Source organism: Cucurbita maxima, unplaced genomic scaffold, assembly GCF_002738345.1.
Source record: "Cucurbita maxima cultivar Rimu unplaced genomic scaffold, Cmax_1.0 Cma_Scf00023, whole genome shotgun sequence".
NCBI lineage: Eukaryota > Viridiplantae > Streptophyta > Magnoliopsida > Cucurbitales > Cucurbitaceae > Cucurbita > Cucurbita maxima.
In genome coordinates this window covers 2,551,029-2,571,808 of record NW_019272039.1, presented here as the reverse complement: position 1 = coordinate 2,571,808, position 20,780 = coordinate 2,551,029, and the positions used below count along the sequence as shown (strand labels likewise).

Here is a 20,780-nt window from a genome sequence, read left to right as displayed (position 1 = left end):
ATGAAATCGCAGCCGTGGATCTTAGAGTATTACGGAGTTCTAGAAGATAATTACCCACGATCCACTAGTAACGGAACGGACGGTAAACGGGTCGGTCTATGGGACGGTGGGCGACGGTAAAAAAAATAAAAAAAAGTGAGGGTAATTAGTGGAAAATAATTAGGGTTTGTGTTAATATTGGGAAATGGGGTTCGTGTGGATCCTCACCTCGTGGTTTGATTGTGTTTCCAGAGAGTGACCGGTTACCGGTTACCGGCTGGGGGTAAATGACGTGGCGTCTGTTGGGATCTGTCTCTCTCTCTCTAATGATTACACTTTTAATCCATGCATGAGATTAACTCGTGCGTACGGATTGACAGCGAACTCTTAGCTTGTCTTTCAAACATTCATTTCTTCACTAATTTAAGCCTTGTTTTAATTTTCATGGTTAGGTTATTACGTTAAATTTCATAAATTATTATTATTACATTATTCTCCATCCAAAAATTATTAATTTTGTTAATATGTGATCATTATTTAATTAACCAATATTGGTATTTAGCGAATTATAAAATAGTTAAAACATCACGTAATTTATAAATTATATAGAACAATGGGTGGGAATGGAATTTAAATCAACCTCCATTAATTTCAGACAAAATTAAAATCGTATTGATTATAAAAATTTCAAATATATATATATATATATATTGATAATTTAACTATAAAAGAATCAAGGAGCTAGCAGTTGTCCTCTTCTAATAATAGACTGAAACAGTAATTGTACCGTAAAAAATGAAATACTTCTTTAAATGCCTATTTGAGTTTAGTTATAAAAGTTAAAACTAAAGCCTAATAAATTATTAACTCAATGTTTTACAAATTTTATAGTTTAACTTATTTTTAATTGAACCCCACTATTTATTTTTCTTTTTCGGGTTTTTAAGGTAAATCAATAATAAATGAGAAAAAAGGGCAACGGACAGAGTTTAGAGTTCAATTATTTGCACTCAACGTGAAATTGGGGCAGCACGTGATTGATGGAAATTGATGGAAATTCAGTGTCCACGTCCCTCCTATCAATCAATCAATGCTCTCATCTTTTTTTTTTTTTTTTAACGTCCCTACAAATTTGTCACGTTACATTTCAATTTTTTTTATCTATTTATTCAATTCATTTTTATAATTATTTCAACAACAACAAGAGATTTTACAAAAAGGAGAACAAAAATTAAATTAATATATTAATTTTCTCATAGTTTAATAAGTTAATACATGTCACATTTATTAAAATAATCTGATAGTTCAAACCAACTTAAATTATAATTCAAATATAAATTTTAAATCTTAATTAAAAAAATTACCCAAATTTAACCCACTTTAAGAAGGAATCTTAGCGCCTATTTGAAGGGCCCACAAGGGTTTTTGTCATCTTTATATAAAACAATATTAAGAAGGTCAAATAAATATAAAAAGAAGTGTTGCCAATCATATTTAGGAACAATCCCTTTTTTTTTTTTTTAATTCATTATTTCCCTTTTTCCCCTTATTCTCTCTCTTTCTGAATTATGCTATATTCATGTATTCATAGTTCAAAATATACATTTTTAAATTTTTAAATATTCAAACCTTAATATTTTAAGCTCAATTGTTAATGTAAGAAATGTTTTTGTTCCTTTTTTCGATCGATATGGTATTTCAAAGATCATTTTCTACGTTTAATATTAAAAACTTAAAATAAATATTTTTAAAATTTTAAGAATTTAAATAAAATAAATGTATAAAAGTGGAGGGACCAAGACGAAGGGTGAGAAAAGAAAAAGAATAATATTAAAAGTGTTGTAAAAGGAACAAAAACAATTAATTAAGTGAAAGATTATTAATTTAAAAGGTAATTAAAAAGAACAGAAAAGAAAAGAAAAATAATGATTTGATGTGGTTTGGAAAGAGGCTAATAATAATCTGATTTGCATCCACAAAGATGTAAAAGCAGAAATAAAATCGATAAAAAAGAAATGGAGCTAAGTCCACTCAACCAGTGGGATACAAAGCAAAATGCACCCACCCACCTCCTAATTATTAATCCTCTCAAACATTAAATCACCATTAATTAATTATATATTAATTAATTCAAATGGATTTGATTTCCCACCAAATATCATTGCGATTCTTCCCACTTTCTTTTTAAAAAAATTAATTAAATGCCTCTTTTTCTTTTCTTTTTAATTAAAAAAAGAGCCCAATGAAGTGAATTGAAGCATATGATTCCAAGACAAATGGCAACCAGAATTTAAGTTGATTTTGATTATTAAATAAACAAAATCTCCACACAACACATGCGAGGATGAATCTTTTTTTAATTTATCTTTTTTAACCAAACCCAACATTAAAATTTCCTTAATGTTCATTTGTTCCTAAACCCATTTTTATTTATTTCTGTAAATTTCTAATTTGCTGCTTCCATGTTTCATGACACAATCCCTCCAACTATGCATTAAATTGTCAATATGCTTACATTTTTTGGAGCATAAGAATAATTTTTAATTGCTAGAAGGCTCAAAAGTACTGCAAATGAAGGTGGAGGAGGAATTTGAATAATGGTTTGGTAAAAAAGTGTAGAGTTTTTGAGAAGCATATAACTCATAAATTTGGCTGCATTAGGCCCAAAACAGGGCATTAATAATATCATTCGCTTTTTGAGAAATTAAACCACTAACCTCTGTTACCTCTGGGAGAGACCAACAGGTTTTCGAGTGATTCCCATTATGATGCATGAATGGAGCTATAATCCAGAGTTTGAGATTAAGCCTGACATGCCCAGAATCTGAAACAATGCAACATACTGACATTATCATAGTGCTTAAAAGATATGTTTGACTTACTTTTTTCTAAATTGAATGTATGAAGTTTGGAGTTGGTATACTAGATTTGTACAAAGTCCTAACCCATTTTATTGGATTCTGGGCTTAATGATCTGTAAAGTAATACGTAGTATACAAGGCGAAGTTCTTCTAATGATAGTATGTAGTTCGTGAGATCACTTCTCGACTACACTCGTCGACCTCGATCGAGCTAAGGCTGAGGGGCAGTAGGCTGTTTTTCTAATCAATCTTTGGCTGTCTCTTAATTAATAAATCAACCTGCTCCATGTTCCAAGTTATAAAGAGTCTTTATCTCGAGTTGAGCTGAGACGTCATTTTATTTTCATAACGGGAGTGAGTGAACTACGAGACCAGACAAATGACTCTCTTACCTTTCAATGAATTCAAGCGGTAACTCCATGAATCCACTCAGAACCCCTCTACTTTCGGAGCCGTTCATCCTCTCAACAAAATCTACACTTAGAAAAAAGTAGGTTCAGTTTCTCAACGTTCAATTAAGTCAGACATTCGTACAAAATAAATATGAAGTAATATATGATGAGAAGTGATTAATTATTCATGATTATAAAAAGGAAGAAGGTGGAGCAATTGAATGAAAGGAAATATCAGTATAAACTGCATTTACCATTGCATGATTACGAGGATGGTGATTTTCTATGGTGGTAGTTTGAGCATCTCTCAACATCAGAGACATGAAGAAATAAATGTAGAACAGCAACGTAGCCATTTCTTGCACCTACTTCAACAATGACAGGAGAAAAGATAAAGTTTACCACGTTTTTTCCTCGTCTACTTTTTAAATTTTTACTACGAAACAACGTTAAAAGATTTGAAATACTCACTTTTTCATAGAGACTAAATATATTCACCAGTTGACTAAATGAATGTTTAGCTAAATTGTTCTTTCAACAGAGGTATGTAAATAAAAAATGACTTTTAGCCCCTTTTTCCAAGGGTTTGTCTTTCCAGCTTCTGAAAGTATAAAAATTATTCACATCTACATTCAACTATTATCACACTATTGTGATAGTTTTATTGAATAAATTTTTGGTAGGATGTGACTTAAAAAACATCTCATTTTTCTCAAGCAATATTTATTTCACCAAGTTATTTGCATCTGATCTTCAAAAGAATTGCAAACTCAAGTTTCTCGTCTTCAGACACTTTAAGAAACACATCGACATCAAGTGATTAAAAAACAGCACACATTGTGGAGTCTCTATTGATTGACATGAAAGGTTAGCAAACAGGATGGGGTGGTGGGAAGAACGCGTGGAGCAGTGGCTGAGGAACACGAGAAACTTTCATGTACCTATTTGAATTGAAATATTGGATGGCCAAGTTTTGGTTTTGGAATGTCAAATCTTTGGTTTCTCTCTGTGAGCCATCAAGGGAATGTGGGGGCACATGGTGAAGAGAAGAAGAACAGAAGCCATTCAAAAATTATCATCTTTTTTTTTTTTTTTTTTTTTTTTTTTTTTTTTTTTTTTTTTTTTTTTTTTTTTTTTTTTTTTTTTTTTTTTTAAATGCTGCAGTGATGAGAGTACACATCGACGTTAATATGGGCATCAGAATTGTAGGGACTGTCCACAAAAAAAAAGCCTAAGGCCCTTGTTTTCCATCAGGGATTTTTCACAAACGTGTTTGCTTCATTATCTGTCCATTGCTAGGCGTCCTTGTCTGCAGTTTAATGTCTTTTTCTTCTGGTTTTTTTATGGAGCTTCTTTCTTGTATTGTGTTTTATTATTGCCATTTCATTCTGCTACTTATATGGACAAAATGCTCCTCAAGTTGTTAGAGAGTTAGATCTCTAATTGATTAGCAAGAACATCTATACCCACAGCCACCCATTTTCTAGGGTTGGGTCTCTTTCAAATGAACCTTACTATTTTCTGCTCATCAACTTGTTCATCTTTGAGTTTGTAGGGTTGAGTAAATTTATATGCTTTTGAAGTAACTATTTTGATATGTTTATGAACCATTTGTGTTGGATATACTATGATTTCTTGTAATTTATGGTTTGAGTTTTAATTGAGAATAAGAACTTGTTTGAACCCTACTTTTGTTTATTCTGTTCATAATGGTTACAAACAAAAAAGTTGAACCATATATGTTCGTTTTAGGCTAAAAATTATTTTCTTTTCAGGGTTTTTGAGAAGACAAATGAATGAAAAGAGTAATAAAAAATAGTATAAAAAAGTAGCTATAAAAAATAACAAAAAGTAGGCAGAAACATATAATACAGTAAAAGCGTCTCGAGGGAGAGAACAATATATTGAAAGTGATGTAGGTATTGAATAGGAATCAGTCCTATAAAATTATTGGGGAATTTTCTTTATAAAAAAGAGGAATAATACGTATCAAAATAGAATAATGAAATATACATCAAAGAAATTTTTGGGAAAATGGAGAACACGTACCAATTTTAACCTTAAAATTTTAATTTCAAACTTAATATCAATAATATTAAATTTTAATTTAAAACAATAAAAGATCAATTAACTAAAATCTTGCCCAAAAAGTCAACCCTTAAAAGAAATCAATTCTGAAACCAAAATGCTCAAACTCAACGAAAAAAAGGGAAATGAAACTCAAAACTCAAACAAAATACACTCGAAACAAGTTCAAGATTTATAAGAAGAAAATAAAATTTTAAAGTTAAAACTTGACTCACTAAAGTAATTAGAAAACAAAAGTGAAGAATCAAATTTCCCCATGCCAAAGCAAGTATCCAAACGTAGTTTAAAAAACTGATATCAATAATGAGACATCCTCGTAAGTTCTGGGACACGTGATACCATTCAAATGTCAAAATCTTCCAAAACCTAGGAATATAACCACTCACAAATAAAGGTAAAAAAAAATCAATACCACACAATAATGGAAGAATTCTACCTCGATAAGTCCTGTTGTGTCAGCATCTCCAGCCAAAACAATACTCGAACAGTACCCACTTGATACAAGTCGGATGGATAAAAAAATCACTTCCACAGAGTCAAAATTACCATGATTAAAAGCTTTATGAACTAAAACATTAACTTCGTCAACTAAAATATAACGCACCTTGGAGATAGGCACTGTTTCCCTGAAAAAGAAAGCTCCAACCGGTGGGCGTTGGGAAAGAGATTCAGAAATTGAGATTTCAATGGTAAACAACAAAAAGGCACCGTTCAATGTCTAAATAATTGAAAGAAATATATAATAGTTCGTATAATCTAGAGCTAACAGGTCCCATCAAAAGACCCCATTCTTTTGTTCTTACTAACTTTAGAGGGCTTGCCATGATTTACACTGCACTAACTTATAACCAATAATTACAATTAAAGAATCAAATCCATGAAATTGTAATTGTTTATGATGCAGAGTTGAACATTTTTAGGCAATTTCTAAAGGAAAAGGCCGAAAGGTAAACCAAATATGTTCTCATATATAATAGTCGAATCAAACAAAAAGGGAGATGGAGGGAAGCGTTGAGATGACATGTGATTCACATATAATCAGACCAAAAAGGTTGACATGGCAATATGATTGATACTATTACTACCACTCACACGGATACTATTTCAGATAAGTAAAGCTAGATGCTTACTTATTCATTCAATGACAGTCAACAGACCTAATCAAACATGGAAAAAGTAAGATCTATCATAATTTCAAGTAACGAACTAAACCTGCATTTATTACAATTAATAGCAGAGTTACTTTCATAAATTCTATTCGCATAATGAGATTAGCAGATTACTATTGGACTAAGTTCTATACCAATCAGATATCTCAGATTGCAATGGAACTAATCACTTCACTACCAAACAATGACAACCATAGCTAATTGGGTACTCTTTGTTCTAACACAAAGCTAAAACTTCAAAGCAAGGGAAACTTGGACAGTGAATTAAGCAGAAAATATCCAGTCTTCTAAACAAGTGCATTCAATAAATACAAATTATCTGAACGATAAGATTCATAGATAGTTCATCAGATCCACAAACACCAATTATCATAGTGACTAGATAATGGTTAATAGTAAAGGACAAAGACAAAAATAGATCAAAGAGGACAAATTTCAAGGAGTCAAAATATGAAAAAGGACAAGGTAAGCATCTGGACCACAAATGCCATCCAGCGCAGCATAAACATTCCAGTCATTTTCTAACTTCTTTTTAACTTTCACATCTCTCCTTCACACCACCACTCTGAACTTGGTAGAGGAGTCGTCACTTCAGCAATAGCTAAATCCTATTTTTGGTTTTCTCCATTGCTCTTGGGGCTACAGAAGAAAGTGCAATTAATTAGTACCGTAACTTATCAACCACAATCTACAAGACATGTGAACCAGACAACACCCACAGAAGTCAAACAACTAATAGTGGATGAAAAGACCAAGGGATCTAATACACGATGCAAATGAACAAGTTATACACATTAATTGGTCCTCGGCTTATAGAGTTAAGATCACCGAGGTCATGTTCTTCTCAAATTACTGACATTGAAAGGGTCTTCCATATGCATTACATATACATAAGGATCAAATTTCACCACTTAAAGTGAAGGAGACCGTACAAAGAAATAAGAAATTATGGATACTTTCACTCCAATGGATATTTATAGCAATAGATTCCAATATGCTCAAGTAACTCTGAGGGATAAAAACGTGTTCAAAGTATATACAAACTATTGTCACATGAGATGATGGAAACCTCAGACCTAGAATTAAGGAAGAAATAAGAATATATTTATTTGTTTCACTGCATAAATTAGTTGTTTAGTGTCACTTCTATGTATCTCTTCTACCCCTCCTACTACTCCCAAGCCCATAAAAAGAATGAAGTGATATTGATAGTCTCAACTACCCTTCCAATCAGATAATTGAGAAAACGGCAAAAACGTAGCCTACCTAGGGACTGAGTTCTGGCAGATAAAAATTATCGTACTGTGATAAATCAACTTACTACACTGTACCTAAGCCAATTGCATCAGAGCCCTTCATGATTTTCAGCCTTTTGCATGAATCAATGAACATCCTGCAATAAAAGTGCATGAAATTATATGCAGAATACTTGGCCTGAATCTTGAAACATCATATAATACAATTGAATGCAATTAATCGTAGAAATGGATGATATTGTGATGGAGACAAAAAGCAATTAAAAGGGCTAAATCCAGACAATCCTTTCTAGATATAAAAGGATGAAACTTCAAAAACATGTCCTGGTGCCATCTAATTCAACATAGTATTCTTGTTACATTAACTAAAGAGCTTACATTGACAGAAATAAGTGCGCAATTAAATGATTGAAGTCAACGAACTTACTCCCAGGGGATTTCGCCAACAAGCATCCAGTCACCATCCCTATCTTCATATGTAAGCACATATTCAGATCCATGTAAATGATCCCTCAACTTGCTCTCACTTAGTATATCTCTCCCTGGAGCTCCATGGGATCCACACTGACCTGCACCACGAGATCCATAGAAAAACATGGTATTCTTGTTATTCAACAAGAAAATGTAGATCACAACCACCCATACTATCCATATTCTGAGTTTGACAACAGTAAAACATTAAATATTATTTGTCTCATGGTTAAAAAAAAAAAAAAAACTGGCATGCTACTAGGTTGAAAATAATTGGAGCTCACCTATAGTAAAACAGCTAAACATCTTCTCAAGAGCAGAAGATAATTCCTGATACGTGGAGTATGTTCTCAGATCAACCTTCCTCAAATATGGAGCACCCTCCATGCTCACCTTGACAAAAAGGGCACCTGAACCTGGTTTTCCATCAACCTCATCATTGTTTTTAGAGTTAGCGACCAATGAATTCTTGCGGAATGATTTAATAGGTGGCCAACCAACAACCTGCGCCCTGTAAGTAAAGGAGGAGAGTTGGCAATCTGTCATCAGGTGAACTCAAATGACTGCTTTCCTAGTTAATACCATAGTTCCTACTATCAAAATTTTGGGGACCCATCTACCACAACCAGTTTCATTTACCTTGAAGCTGGAGAGTTATTGTGGTCATTTGAAGCACCTTTATGGACATGGCCAGTTCCTTTAGTTTCACAAGGCCATTCCTGTAATCCCTTTAAGGGAAATTCTTTGGTTGCATTTGGCTGAGGTCCAGAAGGCCTTGACGATAGCATTGCATTTAGCCCTGAATTAGCATGAAATTTCCCTTGGCTCACAGGATATGAAGACTCAGGATCGGAACTGGCTGCATGAAACATCCAATTTCTTTCTGTGTAAAGGGGACCTTTAACCTCTGAGTACCCTTCCATGGTATCAGAAAAACCTCTTTTGTTGCCAGAAACAATATTTTTCTGTGAAGCCACACTATACCCATCCTTTGAAGGGAGCAATTGAAGTAGAGTTTTCTCATCAGGTTCTCCAGCGCTCATCAAGCTAATTTCCTGTTCTCTTTCAGGTGACATAGATCCAGGTAGACCAAGTCTCAATTCTGTAGCTTTTAAATTGAGATTTCTTTTGTTCTCCTCGGACAAGTTTGACATGGCAGAGCTGTCCACTGAAGAACAGGGCGATAGCCGGAGGTAGTTGCGCTCTCTAAACTTGGCACCATTTTGGGAAAGACAGTCCATAGAAGATGAAGCAGCCACTACAGGGACATTGCCATGAACCTCCTCTTCAGAATTGAGCAGTGGGAGTGACATATGGACTTCAAATATCTCGACGAGTCTAGGTTGATACAATATATTCAAACGATCCTATAGCCTGAAATATGCAAAACCAGATCAACAGTACATAAAGATTAAAACTATATTAAAAAAGAAACTACGTAGTTATTAAGGCAAATAGGATCCAATTTCAACAGTTTAAAAGAACAAGGGCAAGCAATATTGAAATCGGTCAACAGCTATTCAAAATTAATGGATCACAGGATCAATCTCCTTTCATCGGGATAAAAAAGTCAAAGATCCTTTTAAACTAGCCAATAGCATCGATTATTAAAAAAAACTACAGAAGAATTTTGTGATTCGAGAATCAACCGGCTAAAAAACAGCATTTGATGAAGATGCTTTGACCCTGCATACACTGTAAAACTGGCTTCACTTTAACACCACTAAGTACCACAACTGCATGGCTTGATTCGAAAAGAAAAGCAGAAAATAAAAACGAACCAAACGAAAAACAGAAACAGATACCAGCAGCTTCTGATCGCAATGAAATGTAAAAGGAAAGAAAATCAATAAACAGCCTGTAAAATACAACAAGCCGGCGCTTACCAGATGGAAAAAAAAAATACAAGAAACTAGTGAATAAAACTTCTCTTGTTTCCAGAAAAGTACAGGTAGTAATTTTCAACGCACTTATTTCAAGTAGAAGAATCTGAAATCTGCAACTGCTAAAACACCAGTAGTACGCTTAAAGTTCATTTTTCTTTTCATTTCATTAAAATAGTGTGCTGGTGTCTTCAATATTCTGAGTTGCTTGACGCACAGAAAGACAGAGATTAACAGTTAAACTCATAAGAACACTGAAGAACTCACCTCCGAGCAGACAAGGAAAAAGAAGAAGAAAATGGATTCCAAACATAAGCAAGGCAAGCTCATTTGAAGCATAAAAAAAGAAGAATATAAGGAAGCAGGTGAAGGAAGAAGAAGAAAAAGAAGGAAGAAGACTATAGGAGTTACCTACAAGGAGTCGTAGATCAGAGGCGAAGATCGGGAGGGTGATTAATTTGCTGTCTGAACGAAAGAAAATTGCAGGAACCGCAGAGCGAGAGCGAGAGAGAGAGAGAGAGAGAGAGTTTAAGGGCCTTCCATTAAGCAGAAAGCAACAAAAGAGTATTTGTGTGTTTGTTCCCCGAGAAACACGAAGCTCGGAAAATTAAAAAAGAGGGAAGGGGCAAACTCGAAAATAAGTCTTAAAACTCTGCCCCTTCTTTTTCCATTAATTTTGTCCATTTTTAGTTTGTCAGCATTAACGTACATGTTCATAATCATTATATCCAAAAAGTGTATATGTGGAATATATATATAATTCCCACCCAATTCTTTTCTTTTTTTTCCTAAAAATAATATTTTCATTCTCAAGTTAAAAAAATGCAATGATAATTTTCAAATATTTACAAAAATTAAAAATAACATTAGAGTGTTAAAATAATATAAATATTTTTTTGAAAAAATAAAATAAATGACATAGCTCAACAATAATTTTTGTTATATAATTTTATCTTCATAAACACAAGCAAATATTTATATTTTTTTATATTTTAATTGAAGTTAATAATATTTATTTAAGTTAAGTACATCAAACTTAATAAATTTTTACTATAATAATGAGTTTACAAAGACGAATAAAAAAATGGAGAAATTGATGATTTCCAGTTTTACTAAATTATACTAATGAAAATAATAAATGCTAAAGTAAAACCAAAGAGTCAAATTCATTAGAAAATTTAATTAATATTAGGATATTTTTTTTTAAATGTAAAAAGAAAAAACAGGTGGACGGCTGAGATGGAGTGACTGTGTTGGAAGGTTCTTGATACCCGCAGAAATAAATCATAGAGTGTATCCTTTTGTATGCCGTGGTATGGCAGCAAAAATCATCTTCGAATCCTAAATTCAGTGGCGAGTCCTAAAATGCGCTTGTCCGCCTCAAAATCCCCACTTTACCCTTCTTCTCCCACCGCCACCTTACAACTTTTCTTCTTCTTCTTCTTCTTATTATTCATTTTAATCTCCATTATCATTATTAATTATTTTGGAATTTTTGGTCACAATGTTTACGTGACACGTGTTATAATTATATCATATGTAAAAGCAAACAAAAAGGTGAGAATTGTAGCAATAAATTAAATTTCAGTGCTGCTTGGTAATTAATTAGGAGGGACAAAAAAAAAAAAAAAAAAAAAAAAAGAAGATAGTTTATGATTGACATTTATTGCCTCGCTGGACTGATATTTGTTAAATTTCGAATACCATTTTCTAAAAAGATATTCAATATCTTTACAATAATTAATAACATTTTTTAATCATAATGGCTCGCAGTTTGAAAACATTCATTAACAGAAGATAACCAACAAATTCATTTATAAATAAATCTAAGTATTCATAATTTTTTTTTTTTTTTTGTCACAAACAAACAACTAAATTATTATTATCAAAAGCCACAAACTTGGCATATATTTTTGTATCAATATTTTTAAAGGTAAATAATATTTTTTATAAGGGTAGGAAGGGATAAACTAAATATTTTTTTATATGGATAGGAAAATGTAACAGCTCAAACCAATCGTTAGTAGATATTATCTTAATTGAGTTTTTACTTTTAGAGGTTCCTTCAAAATTTTAAAACATATCTAGAGAGAAGCCTTAACACGGTTATGAAAAAAAATATTTTATTATTCTCTCTAACCAATGTCAACGTGGGATTTCACATGAAATTTTTTTCTAATTAATGTGTTTTTCTTAAAATTATGAGACTGACACCCATATGTAATTAGCGGTCAATATCAAAAATGGGTGGGAGAAGAGAGAAAGGAAAGGGCAAAAATGGAAGAAGAAAGGGGGAGAGTGCATTAAATGGAGAGAGGAGAAGGGGGGACAGAAGAAAACAGGGAAGCAAGAGGAAGAAACTTGCTGGGGGGACAATAAAGCGCTACTTTCAACTTCTTTTGCCGGTTCCTCACCCTTCACTTCTTCTTACCACAATCATCATTACCCATTTTACCCTCTCTCTCTCTTCTCTCTCTACTTAATTGCTTTTGTTTTTATTAATAATAAGACTGTTTAATAAATAAATAAATAAGAGAGAGAGAGAGGGCAGAGCTGGTCGGTGCTCCGGCATGGCATGATGAGCTTAGCTGCTACCGGTTTCCCACGCGTGTTTCTCCCATACTTACAAACCTTCTTCTTCCACGCTTCCCTCTCCTTCTCATCATCCTTCTCTTCACTCTTCAACTCTTAAAACCACCCTTTTTCCTTTTCTGTCCTTCCCAAAATACCCTCTATCTTTCTAACCCTAAACCAACCGATTCACTGCCGGCCCAATTCCAAAGCCCATTTCTTTATTTTTTATTTTTTATTTTTTCAGTGCTTGGAAAACGGTGACATGGCAGGATGGTGGATGGTGACCACTGACATGAAAATCAAATTGGGCTTCTCTTCTCCACTCTGAACACCGACACCCTGGGGTCCACTTCTTACACACGTTTTTTACTTGTCCCCCCTCCCTCCCTCCACACGTGTCACAACAAATCAATTTTTTTTTTAATTTAATCATCTATTTAAATGCTCACTTAATTCATCTCCAATACTAAATGAAACTGATTAATTAACTTGTGTAATAAATACTTTCAAAGCATTTGCGAAAATCAAACAAAATTATTAATATTTATTTATATAAAAAAAATCTGATAAAAATATGTGCAACGTACTACTATTATGGGCTGACCCATAAACTGCCCGTTGCTAGAATGTAGGAGGCTAAGCCCGAAGAAGTTGAGAACCCGTTTATTTTTATGAATGGGCCGCGGCCCGGCCCATTCTCTTCACCTCATCCTTCAGTAAAGAAGGGGAGGGAAAGTGTACTGAAAAAGACAATTTGTTTAAGTCAAAAAGAAAAAAATATATATTTGAATTAATAAATGCACTAAATGTAATTGATATTTGTAAAAAAAATATCCAAGAAAGGGTGCCGGCAGAAGAATTAATTCCACACATTCCCCTTGGTGGAAAGAAAAATGTCATTTGAGTTCTGACTTTTTTTTTCTTTTTTTTTTTTCTTTTTTGGTGTTGATATTTAGAGTGGACCCTAAGCAGATCAAGGATTGTAGTCCTTTCGATAAAGCCACGGGCGAGAAGCATATGGGCCTTTGCCCAAACCTCACTTTTCAAACTTTGTAACTCCAAATTGCACGTTCTTTTCTTTTCTTTCTTTTCCAAATATTCTCTCCCTCTGAGGAAAACACCACCTTTTTTTTTTCTCATTATGACAGCTTTTTATCCAAAACTATATGATTTCATACACAGCAGTATAGAATATTACCAAGTAGAGCCAACTGGACAGATGAGTACCCGGGATTATGTTCAAAGTGGACAAAGAAGATAGATAAGCTCTAATATCTTCTAGACTTCTACTCCTAAATTCAGAGTCGAATGGCTCAAATATTCTTAAGAATCAACTCGGGTTCTTTTAACATATTGAAAAAATGGGTTGGGTAAGTCATGGTTTGATTAAATGGAAGAAAATGAAGAAAAAAGAAAAAAAAAAAAGGGAATAGGAGAGGGTGAAATTGGAGGTAGAGCGAAGGGTCAGATATTGGGAGCCAACCCAGAGCGGCGTCTTTGTTCCCCAAGGGTGTGGCCCATTAGGCAGCAGCAACAACTGGATACCCTTCGCCTTTCGCTTTCGTCCCTATCCTTTCCATGTCATGCCCATTCACAACAACTTGCCCCCTTCCCATTCACTTCCATTTGGTACTCTTTTTTCGTTATGCCTACCAAACTCAAGACATTCAAGAACCCAAATCCTTCCCACTTTCTTCAAACAAATCCCAGTTCCACACGCCACATATCTCAGTTCAAACCAAAGGAAAAAGCCCAATCAAATCCTATCTTAAACATTCATTTTTCCATCGCATTTTCTACACAGATTCAAAGATTAAAGAACAAACATTTTTTTTTCACTTACAAAATTGTGAGCGTCGAGTGCAGAAGGCTGGTGGGTGGGCTCCATTTCTTGTTCTCCTCCTTTTTTTTTTTTTCCGTACTTAGCTGTACCCTTGCAATGTACACATACTTTTCTTTGCTTTTCTTCCTCCACTTGGCTCTGTTTTCCATTATAAATTCCCCAAGTGCGCTCCCATTTTCTCATTCCATTCTTCATTTTCTTCTCGATTTGGCATTTGGAGCTTTTTTCAATTTTCGTTTCTTGTTCTTTCTCCCAACACATGACACATTCCACATGGAGACTCCCGATTTCTCGCCGCCTCACGCCGACGCATCCAGACCCTCCTTAGGCTTTCCTCTCGGCACTGCTCTCCTCCTTCTCGTCATCTTCACCTTGAGCGGAATCTTCTCCTGCTGTTACCATTGGGATAAACTCAGATCCATCCGCCGTTCCGCTGCCCAAGCACTACATCACGATCATCACCTCCTCCCTTCGTCTCCATCCAAATCCAACTCTACTGCACTGGTAATTTTAATTTCGCTGCTCCTTCATCATTTCCTTTCGTTCTTTCGATTGTTTAAACGAGGAATTGATTTGTTGGAATAGGATTTGGAGAAGAATCAAAGAGAGAGCTTATCGGTGGTGATGCCTGGGGATTCGATTCCCAAATTCATCGCGATGCCGTGCCCTAGAGAGCCGCCTCGGCCGGAGATGATTCAGGTGATAGTGGAGAAGCCGCCGAAACCGCCGCGAATCGCGATTCCTTTCTATTAGCAGATTCAGAATCACCATTGATTCATCTGTGTACATAGTAGAAGGAAATTAATTCTTTTTCAGTTTCATCTTTCATCTTCCCTCCGGAAATACAATTTCATCGGCTCCAATTTCGTTGTGTGTATATTACAACCAGTTTCGTCGCTAATTTAACCTAATATTATTTCATCATTTTTAAAACACAAAATTAACTAATATCAGCATTAAGATATTAAGAGATTAAGAGATTAATATGTGAAACTCTCACCGTACATACTATTTTAATTCTGAATACTTACTTTTAAAAAGTGATTAATCAAATTAAACTATATTCAATAAACCCTTTTTAATATGTTTAAAACATTATTAAATCCCTAAATATAAAATGAAATTACATACGATAAATCATAAAAAAATAAATGTTACAGGAAGATAATTAAAACTTATTTTCTGAGTAATTAAACCTCACTCACTAGTTCATTTGATTTATAAAAAAAATATAATAAAAGTTAAATATTTTTGACATTTCTGAAAAAGTAAATCTCTTGCTAATATTTATTGTCCTCTCAACTTTTATTCAAAATTTTAAAATGCATCACTGTTTCATACTCTTACCATAAATGTTTCTCTAATCACAAAAATTTTAAAAAAATCAACGGTTAAAAAGAAGGTTTTGTCATGTATCATCTTTGATAGAACCAATAATATTAGCATACTTGGGCATTAAGTACAAGCAACCTAAAAATATTCCAAAACAGAAAAGACAGACAGAACAAGATACCTTCGAATTGTTTTAATTTTTAAAATTGGTCAAATAAAAAGTTTAAAACATTGAATCTTCATTTTATTTAAAACTTATAATTTCTTTTAACTTCATATTTAAATATTTATGGAAATTAAAAAAAATTAAAGCCGAATAGCATGTGATTTTATTTAAATTAAAGCGTTTTAATGTTTAATACATTTAAAAATTCAATGAACTCGATTTTATTTAATTTAGTAAAACCTATAATTAAAACGAGGAGAATGAAAGCTGGTAAAGCCCAAGCCGGTAGTTTTATTGAATTTCAACCACTTTTTATTATTATTATTATTATTATTAAATTAATTAAAAAAAAATGAAGTCAGAAGTGGCGAATCATTAAGTCACAAAGTTAATGGATCCAGAATTAAATGGCGAAAATCAAAACACACGCACTATAAACATATTAGTTGATATATTAAATACCAATTCATGGTTTCAAATCATTTGAACAAAGAAAGATTGTGACAGCAATTTTATGTAGATTTTCTTATCTTAAACTGAACGTTGTGCAAGTATGCACATGATGAGGATGAGATTATGGGACGTGGGGAAAAAGGCATAGTTCAAAATGATGACAAACACTTACCTATCAACATACCCGTAGAGAAAAATAGATAATATTCAAAAGAAAGTGATCTTCAAAATAATTAAATTCGATCCCATCTGAGAATAAAATATGATTAAATTGAAATTTCATTTTATTAATGTCATAATAGAATGATAATTCTGAACATGAGAAGATTTCATTGTCGAGCACTTTGGTGGAGTCTTCATGATCCGTAGCACAAACCATTGACCATTTTGATCGAAGGTGGAAGTTGGAAAAATAAAACCGTCTTTAAAAAAAAAAAACAATTTAATAATTTTCTGATGCTCATGATTAATGGAGCATATTCCCAAAGTACATCTTCCGCATGTACCGCCCAACCAAACCGCCATTTCAAACCCCTTCGTACCACTTAAAAGACCCCTTAATAATTAACAACCACTTTACTAAAATTTTAAATAATTTTATTTTCTTCATTTTTCTTTTAGACATTTATATTTAAATCATTATTAATTATTAATTATGGTATTGCTTACTTTGTCTTAAGCTTGTCCCCAGTCATAATAATTATAATTAGGACCTTGATTTCAGGGTGCTTGCTTTCGACCACTTATCATCTAGAACCTGGTTTTGGCATTTTATTTATTTCAATTTCTGGATCTCAATTTCTTTTTATTCATTTCTTCCCAAATTTCTACGCATTAATTGTCCCACAAATCAATCAATCAAATCAAATCTCATATCTTAATTAAATCATTCAATTTCATATGTCCCTTTTTCTTTCATTATCTTCAAAAATAATAATATAAATCATTTTAGCTCAATTCATTTATTTTACATTATTTAATATAAAATAATACTTTTTTTTTTAAAATGGTAAAAATCACTTTCAAATAATGATCCAAAATACTTAATTTATTTTGGATGCTTACTCAAACATTGCAAATTTTTAAGAAACTCTCGAACATGCCAAGTGTTCGGCAGTTATCATGCCACGTCATTAGTATTGTCGAATTCGACACCATTTCTGACGGTTAGAATTATTTTTGAGTAATTATTTTTGTCATCACTTAATCCATTTCAGCCGCTCCATCTTCCAATAAAAAAATTCCGTGCACTTAAAAAAGTAATATTCTGAATTTTCTTTTTTGGGAATTTTTTATTAATGACGTTTGAACTAATTTAATTAAAAAATAAAATTGGAAAACGACAAGCATCAAACTGGGTACTATTTAGTTGAAGTCATATTGGAAAAATAAAATTTTAAAAAAATAAAGATAATATATAAAATAAGAGGAAAATAGGGAAATTAGGTAATAGGAGAGAGTGGGATACTACAGAGCATATCGAATTCAAACAGCCACTTGCATACAAATATGAGCAGTTGTAGTGGGAGCTCTTAGTGACCAAATTAGGTACAAATATTATTCAAAAAGCTACTTTTTCTTTGCATTTTCTTTTTATATTTAAATATTTTTTAATTTACGAATATAAAAAATTCCTTTGTGGATTATAATAATGGGTTGTTCTTGGGGTTGAATAAAAGTAATGATGTAGGCATCTAATTCCATATAGTTTATTAGATGCTTAAATCTTTAATTAATTCTCTATAATCCGTAAATAAATAAATAAATAAAAAAAATCTTTTTTGTGTATATATATTCTTTTAACGCATTCCAAAAAGAGAAAAAGTAAAAAAGACGATTTTATAAACTTCTTAAGCTACAAAATGTCATTTTTGCCCCTATGGGTATATTGAATTTCAATTATGCCCTTTCAATGCATTGCCTCAATCAGTGCATGTGAAGCTCTATTTATTGTACACTTGTATTTCACCTCCATTATTGTAGAATTCAATGGTTCAAACTTTTCGTCTTGAATATAATATTATATCTTTTAAATTTATGAAATTAATTTCTTAAAATTTAATAGAAATTAGTGTTTGTCGTTTGTTTATTATTCATATATCATGTCAACCCAAAATATAAATGATTTTTTTGTCATTAATTCCATGATTGGTAATATATTGCTAATATAATTTTTTTAATGTCAATCTGTATATGTGTAACACCCGCTCATCGACAATGCGATTAACCGAAGTTACCATCGATAACGATAACAAACTCTGATATCCAATCATAAATCTCAAAATATTTTTTAAAAAAAAACATCCCGTAAAACATTTAAAACTAGTACTTTTCAAATATTAAAATGACTAAAATAAATACTTGATAACGAAAGCATAATTATATAAACAGATCCAGACATGGATTCCCAGTAGTCTCTAGCGAGCTGGTTTAGTGGCTTGCAAAGTTAAAAATAATTTTAATGAGTAATTAGATTACCCATAAATAGCTAGCTTATCATTCATGAGTTCATAACTAATCTTTCCAGGTGTTTTTAAGTTTTATTCACATTAACTCATTAACTCCTAGTTTCTCTTACTAGGGTCAGTATCTTAGCTACCTCCATTACTGACTCTCTTTTCATATGCTTATCTAGAATTTTCGAACTCGTATATAAAACTCGCTCTCAGTCAAATACGGCCCGTCTACTAATTTTTCTGGCGGCCTGTTTATCTAATATACCAACGGTCAGGAGTACTCATGCTCCCTAACTTAGCACACAACGTGTTGGCCAGGAACTCCGCGGGAATTAGTAGACTATCATACTCATATAAATAAGTCACGGTTCAACAATCAACAAGCATATCTTAGAGTCATAACTTTCCATTAACACGCATAACATACTCACATTTACTGCATGCTTTCATACATTTATCACGTTCAACACATAGAACATTTTAGTGATCATTTATATCATGCTTACATCACAGACAAGCAATCACGAAATATAATAATTATTCAATATCATCAAAGCTCATTTTAACATACTAAGCTCTTAATCAGGTAAACAACATTACTCACATGTTGTAAAACAAATTAAGAACTAGTTCAAAGATCGATATGTACTTACTTGGTTTCAAACTCTTTTTCCCCTTGAATGTACGTTTAATAGGTTTTCCAACACAATTCCTTCCTATTAGACCTATATTTTACCAATTTCAGCATAAGTATAAACCAATTTTGATAAGACAAGTCAAAAGGAGTCGAACGGGACAAACCGGGAGCCAAAATAATTTCTCGCGCGCCCTCACGCACCAACACAAGTTCGGGGGATAGTTTCTCACGCGCTTGGTCCGCACACAGTCGCACTTTCACTCGCGGCCTCCCACGCGCTCGTCTTCAACCTCTGTTTCTTGCAATTTTTTCCCAAACTTTTCCTTTAATAATACCCGTTGTATCCTGAAGCAATATTCCATCTCTACAGCTTGGATTTCGTTCTGATTTCTTCTACAACTTTATAGATTTCCTAATTACGGTTCTCACAAGCCCTATTTCATAATTTATTATGCAATATGAACCAAGATATCGAAATTTAAATGTTCGGTGATATGGGTTTTTCGTTACCTTTGAATAACCATCTGATTCAGCTCGTGGCCGTATCCCCTTCCTCAAATGATTCCTTAGCAACAACCTCTCTTTCCTTACCCTCGATTGACAACCAAACTTAACCAACCCGAACTCGAAATCTCAGAATTTTTTTTTTCCTCCTCTGTTTTCTGAGAGACACCATCTAGCAAACCCTTCATCATTCCCACGCCTCCAGTGTATGCGTCCATTGCCCCTCATCCTCCTTTACAGTAGCTGCTGTGTTTTTGTTTTTCGGTTTTTTAAATTATTATTATTAACAAACACAACAACAAATAAATACAAAATACATATTATCATTATTTTAGGTTATTACAATATGACTGATATTAGTTGTATCACGAGTAAAAAGAGAAAATACGTAAAAATTATTTACTTTTTAACATGTTTGAAATTTTTTATATATTATTTATTTTTTAACATTCAACAAGACTAAATTAGAAAAATGCTAAAAATATAAGAAACTAAATTGAAATATTTTATACAATAATACCGAATAATAAAAAAGAACCCAAACTATTTATTTTCTATTGTTATTTTTTCTCATCCTTTTAAACTTAGTTGAAAGATTAAGAAAAATTGATTTTGGTCCATTAGAATTAATTTCAATCAGCCCAACAAAATGTCAGTATTGGGCTTATGATAAAAGCCGATAGATTTTTATTTTTTATTTTTTATTTTTTATTTTT

General features: G+C 32.7%; 2 protein-coding genes and 1 long non-coding RNA gene across 5 annotated transcripts; 1 reads left to right on the top strand and 2 right to left on the bottom strand.

Moving 5' to 3' along the window:
• Positions 1 to 2,542: 2,542 nt before the first annotated feature.
• On the bottom strand, positions 2,543 to 5,998 carry LOC111497210. Its single transcript, XR_002720578.1, has 5 exons — positions 5,925 to 5,998; positions 5,757 to 5,814; positions 3,487 to 3,597; positions 3,233 to 3,314; positions 2,543 to 2,803 (listed from the first exon to the last, which is right to left on the bottom strand). It is a non-coding gene; the product is annotated as an uncharacterized LOC111497210 (long non-coding RNA).
• A 755-nt stretch (positions 5,999 to 6,753) lies between these two features.
• LOC111497208 (auxin-responsive protein IAA9-like) lies at positions 6,754 to 10,681 on the bottom strand. Of its 3 annotated transcripts, none has more exons than XM_023147924.1 (6): positions 10,511 to 10,681; positions 8,856 to 9,590; positions 8,501 to 8,727; positions 8,173 to 8,314; positions 7,811 to 7,882; positions 6,754 to 7,128 (listed from the first exon to the last, which is right to left on the bottom strand). In XM_023147924.1, exons 2-6 carry the CDS (start codon positions 9,527 to 9,529, stop codon positions 7,098 to 7,100), a joined length of 1,146 nt encoding a protein of 381 aa, XP_023003692.1. In that variant the 5' UTR covers positions 9,530 to 9,590; positions 10,511 to 10,681; the 3' UTR covers positions 6,754 to 7,097. The 3 variants fall into 3 exon arrangements, with proteins under 3 accessions (XP_023003692.1, XP_023003694.1, XP_023003693.1); XM_023147926.1 differs by having other exon boundaries at positions 7,821 to 7,882; XM_023147925.1 differs by having other exon boundaries at positions 10,515 to 10,681.
• A 3,928-nt stretch (positions 10,682 to 14,609) lies between these two features.
• Positions 14,610 to 15,437, top strand: LOC111497312 (uncharacterized protein At5g65660-like). Its single transcript, XM_023148078.1, has 2 exons — positions 14,610 to 15,020; positions 15,102 to 15,437. Exons 1-2 carry the CDS (start codon positions 14,613 to 14,615, stop codon positions 15,267 to 15,269), a joined length of 576 nt encoding a protein of 191 aa, XP_023003846.1. The 5' UTR covers positions 14,610 to 14,612; the 3' UTR covers positions 15,270 to 15,437.
• Positions 15,438 to 20,780: the final 5,343 nt, after the last annotated feature.

Bases quoted from the DNA above. Each gene is read 5' to 3' on its own strand.
- LOC111497208 (XM_023147924.1), bottom strand. From the start codon at position 9,529: ATGTCACTCCCACTGCTCAATTCTGAAGAGGAGGTTCATGGCAATGTC. The intron at 8,315-8,500 runs GTGAGCTCCAAT...CTCGTGGTGCAG, and splicing joins GTTTAGCTGTTTTACTATAG to GTCAGTGTGGATCCCATGGA. The intron at 7,129-7,810 runs GTAAGTTGATTT...TTTCTTCTGTAG, and splicing joins ATTGGCTTAGGTACAGTGTA to CCCCAAGAGCAATGGAGAAA.
- LOC111497312 (XM_023148078.1), top strand. From the start codon at position 14,613: ATGTACACATACTTTTCTTTGCTTTTCTTCCTCCACTTGGCTCTGTTT. The intron at 15,021-15,101 runs GTAATTTTAATT...TTGTTGGAATAG, and splicing joins AATCCAACTCTACTGCACTG to GATTTGGAGAAGAATCAAAG.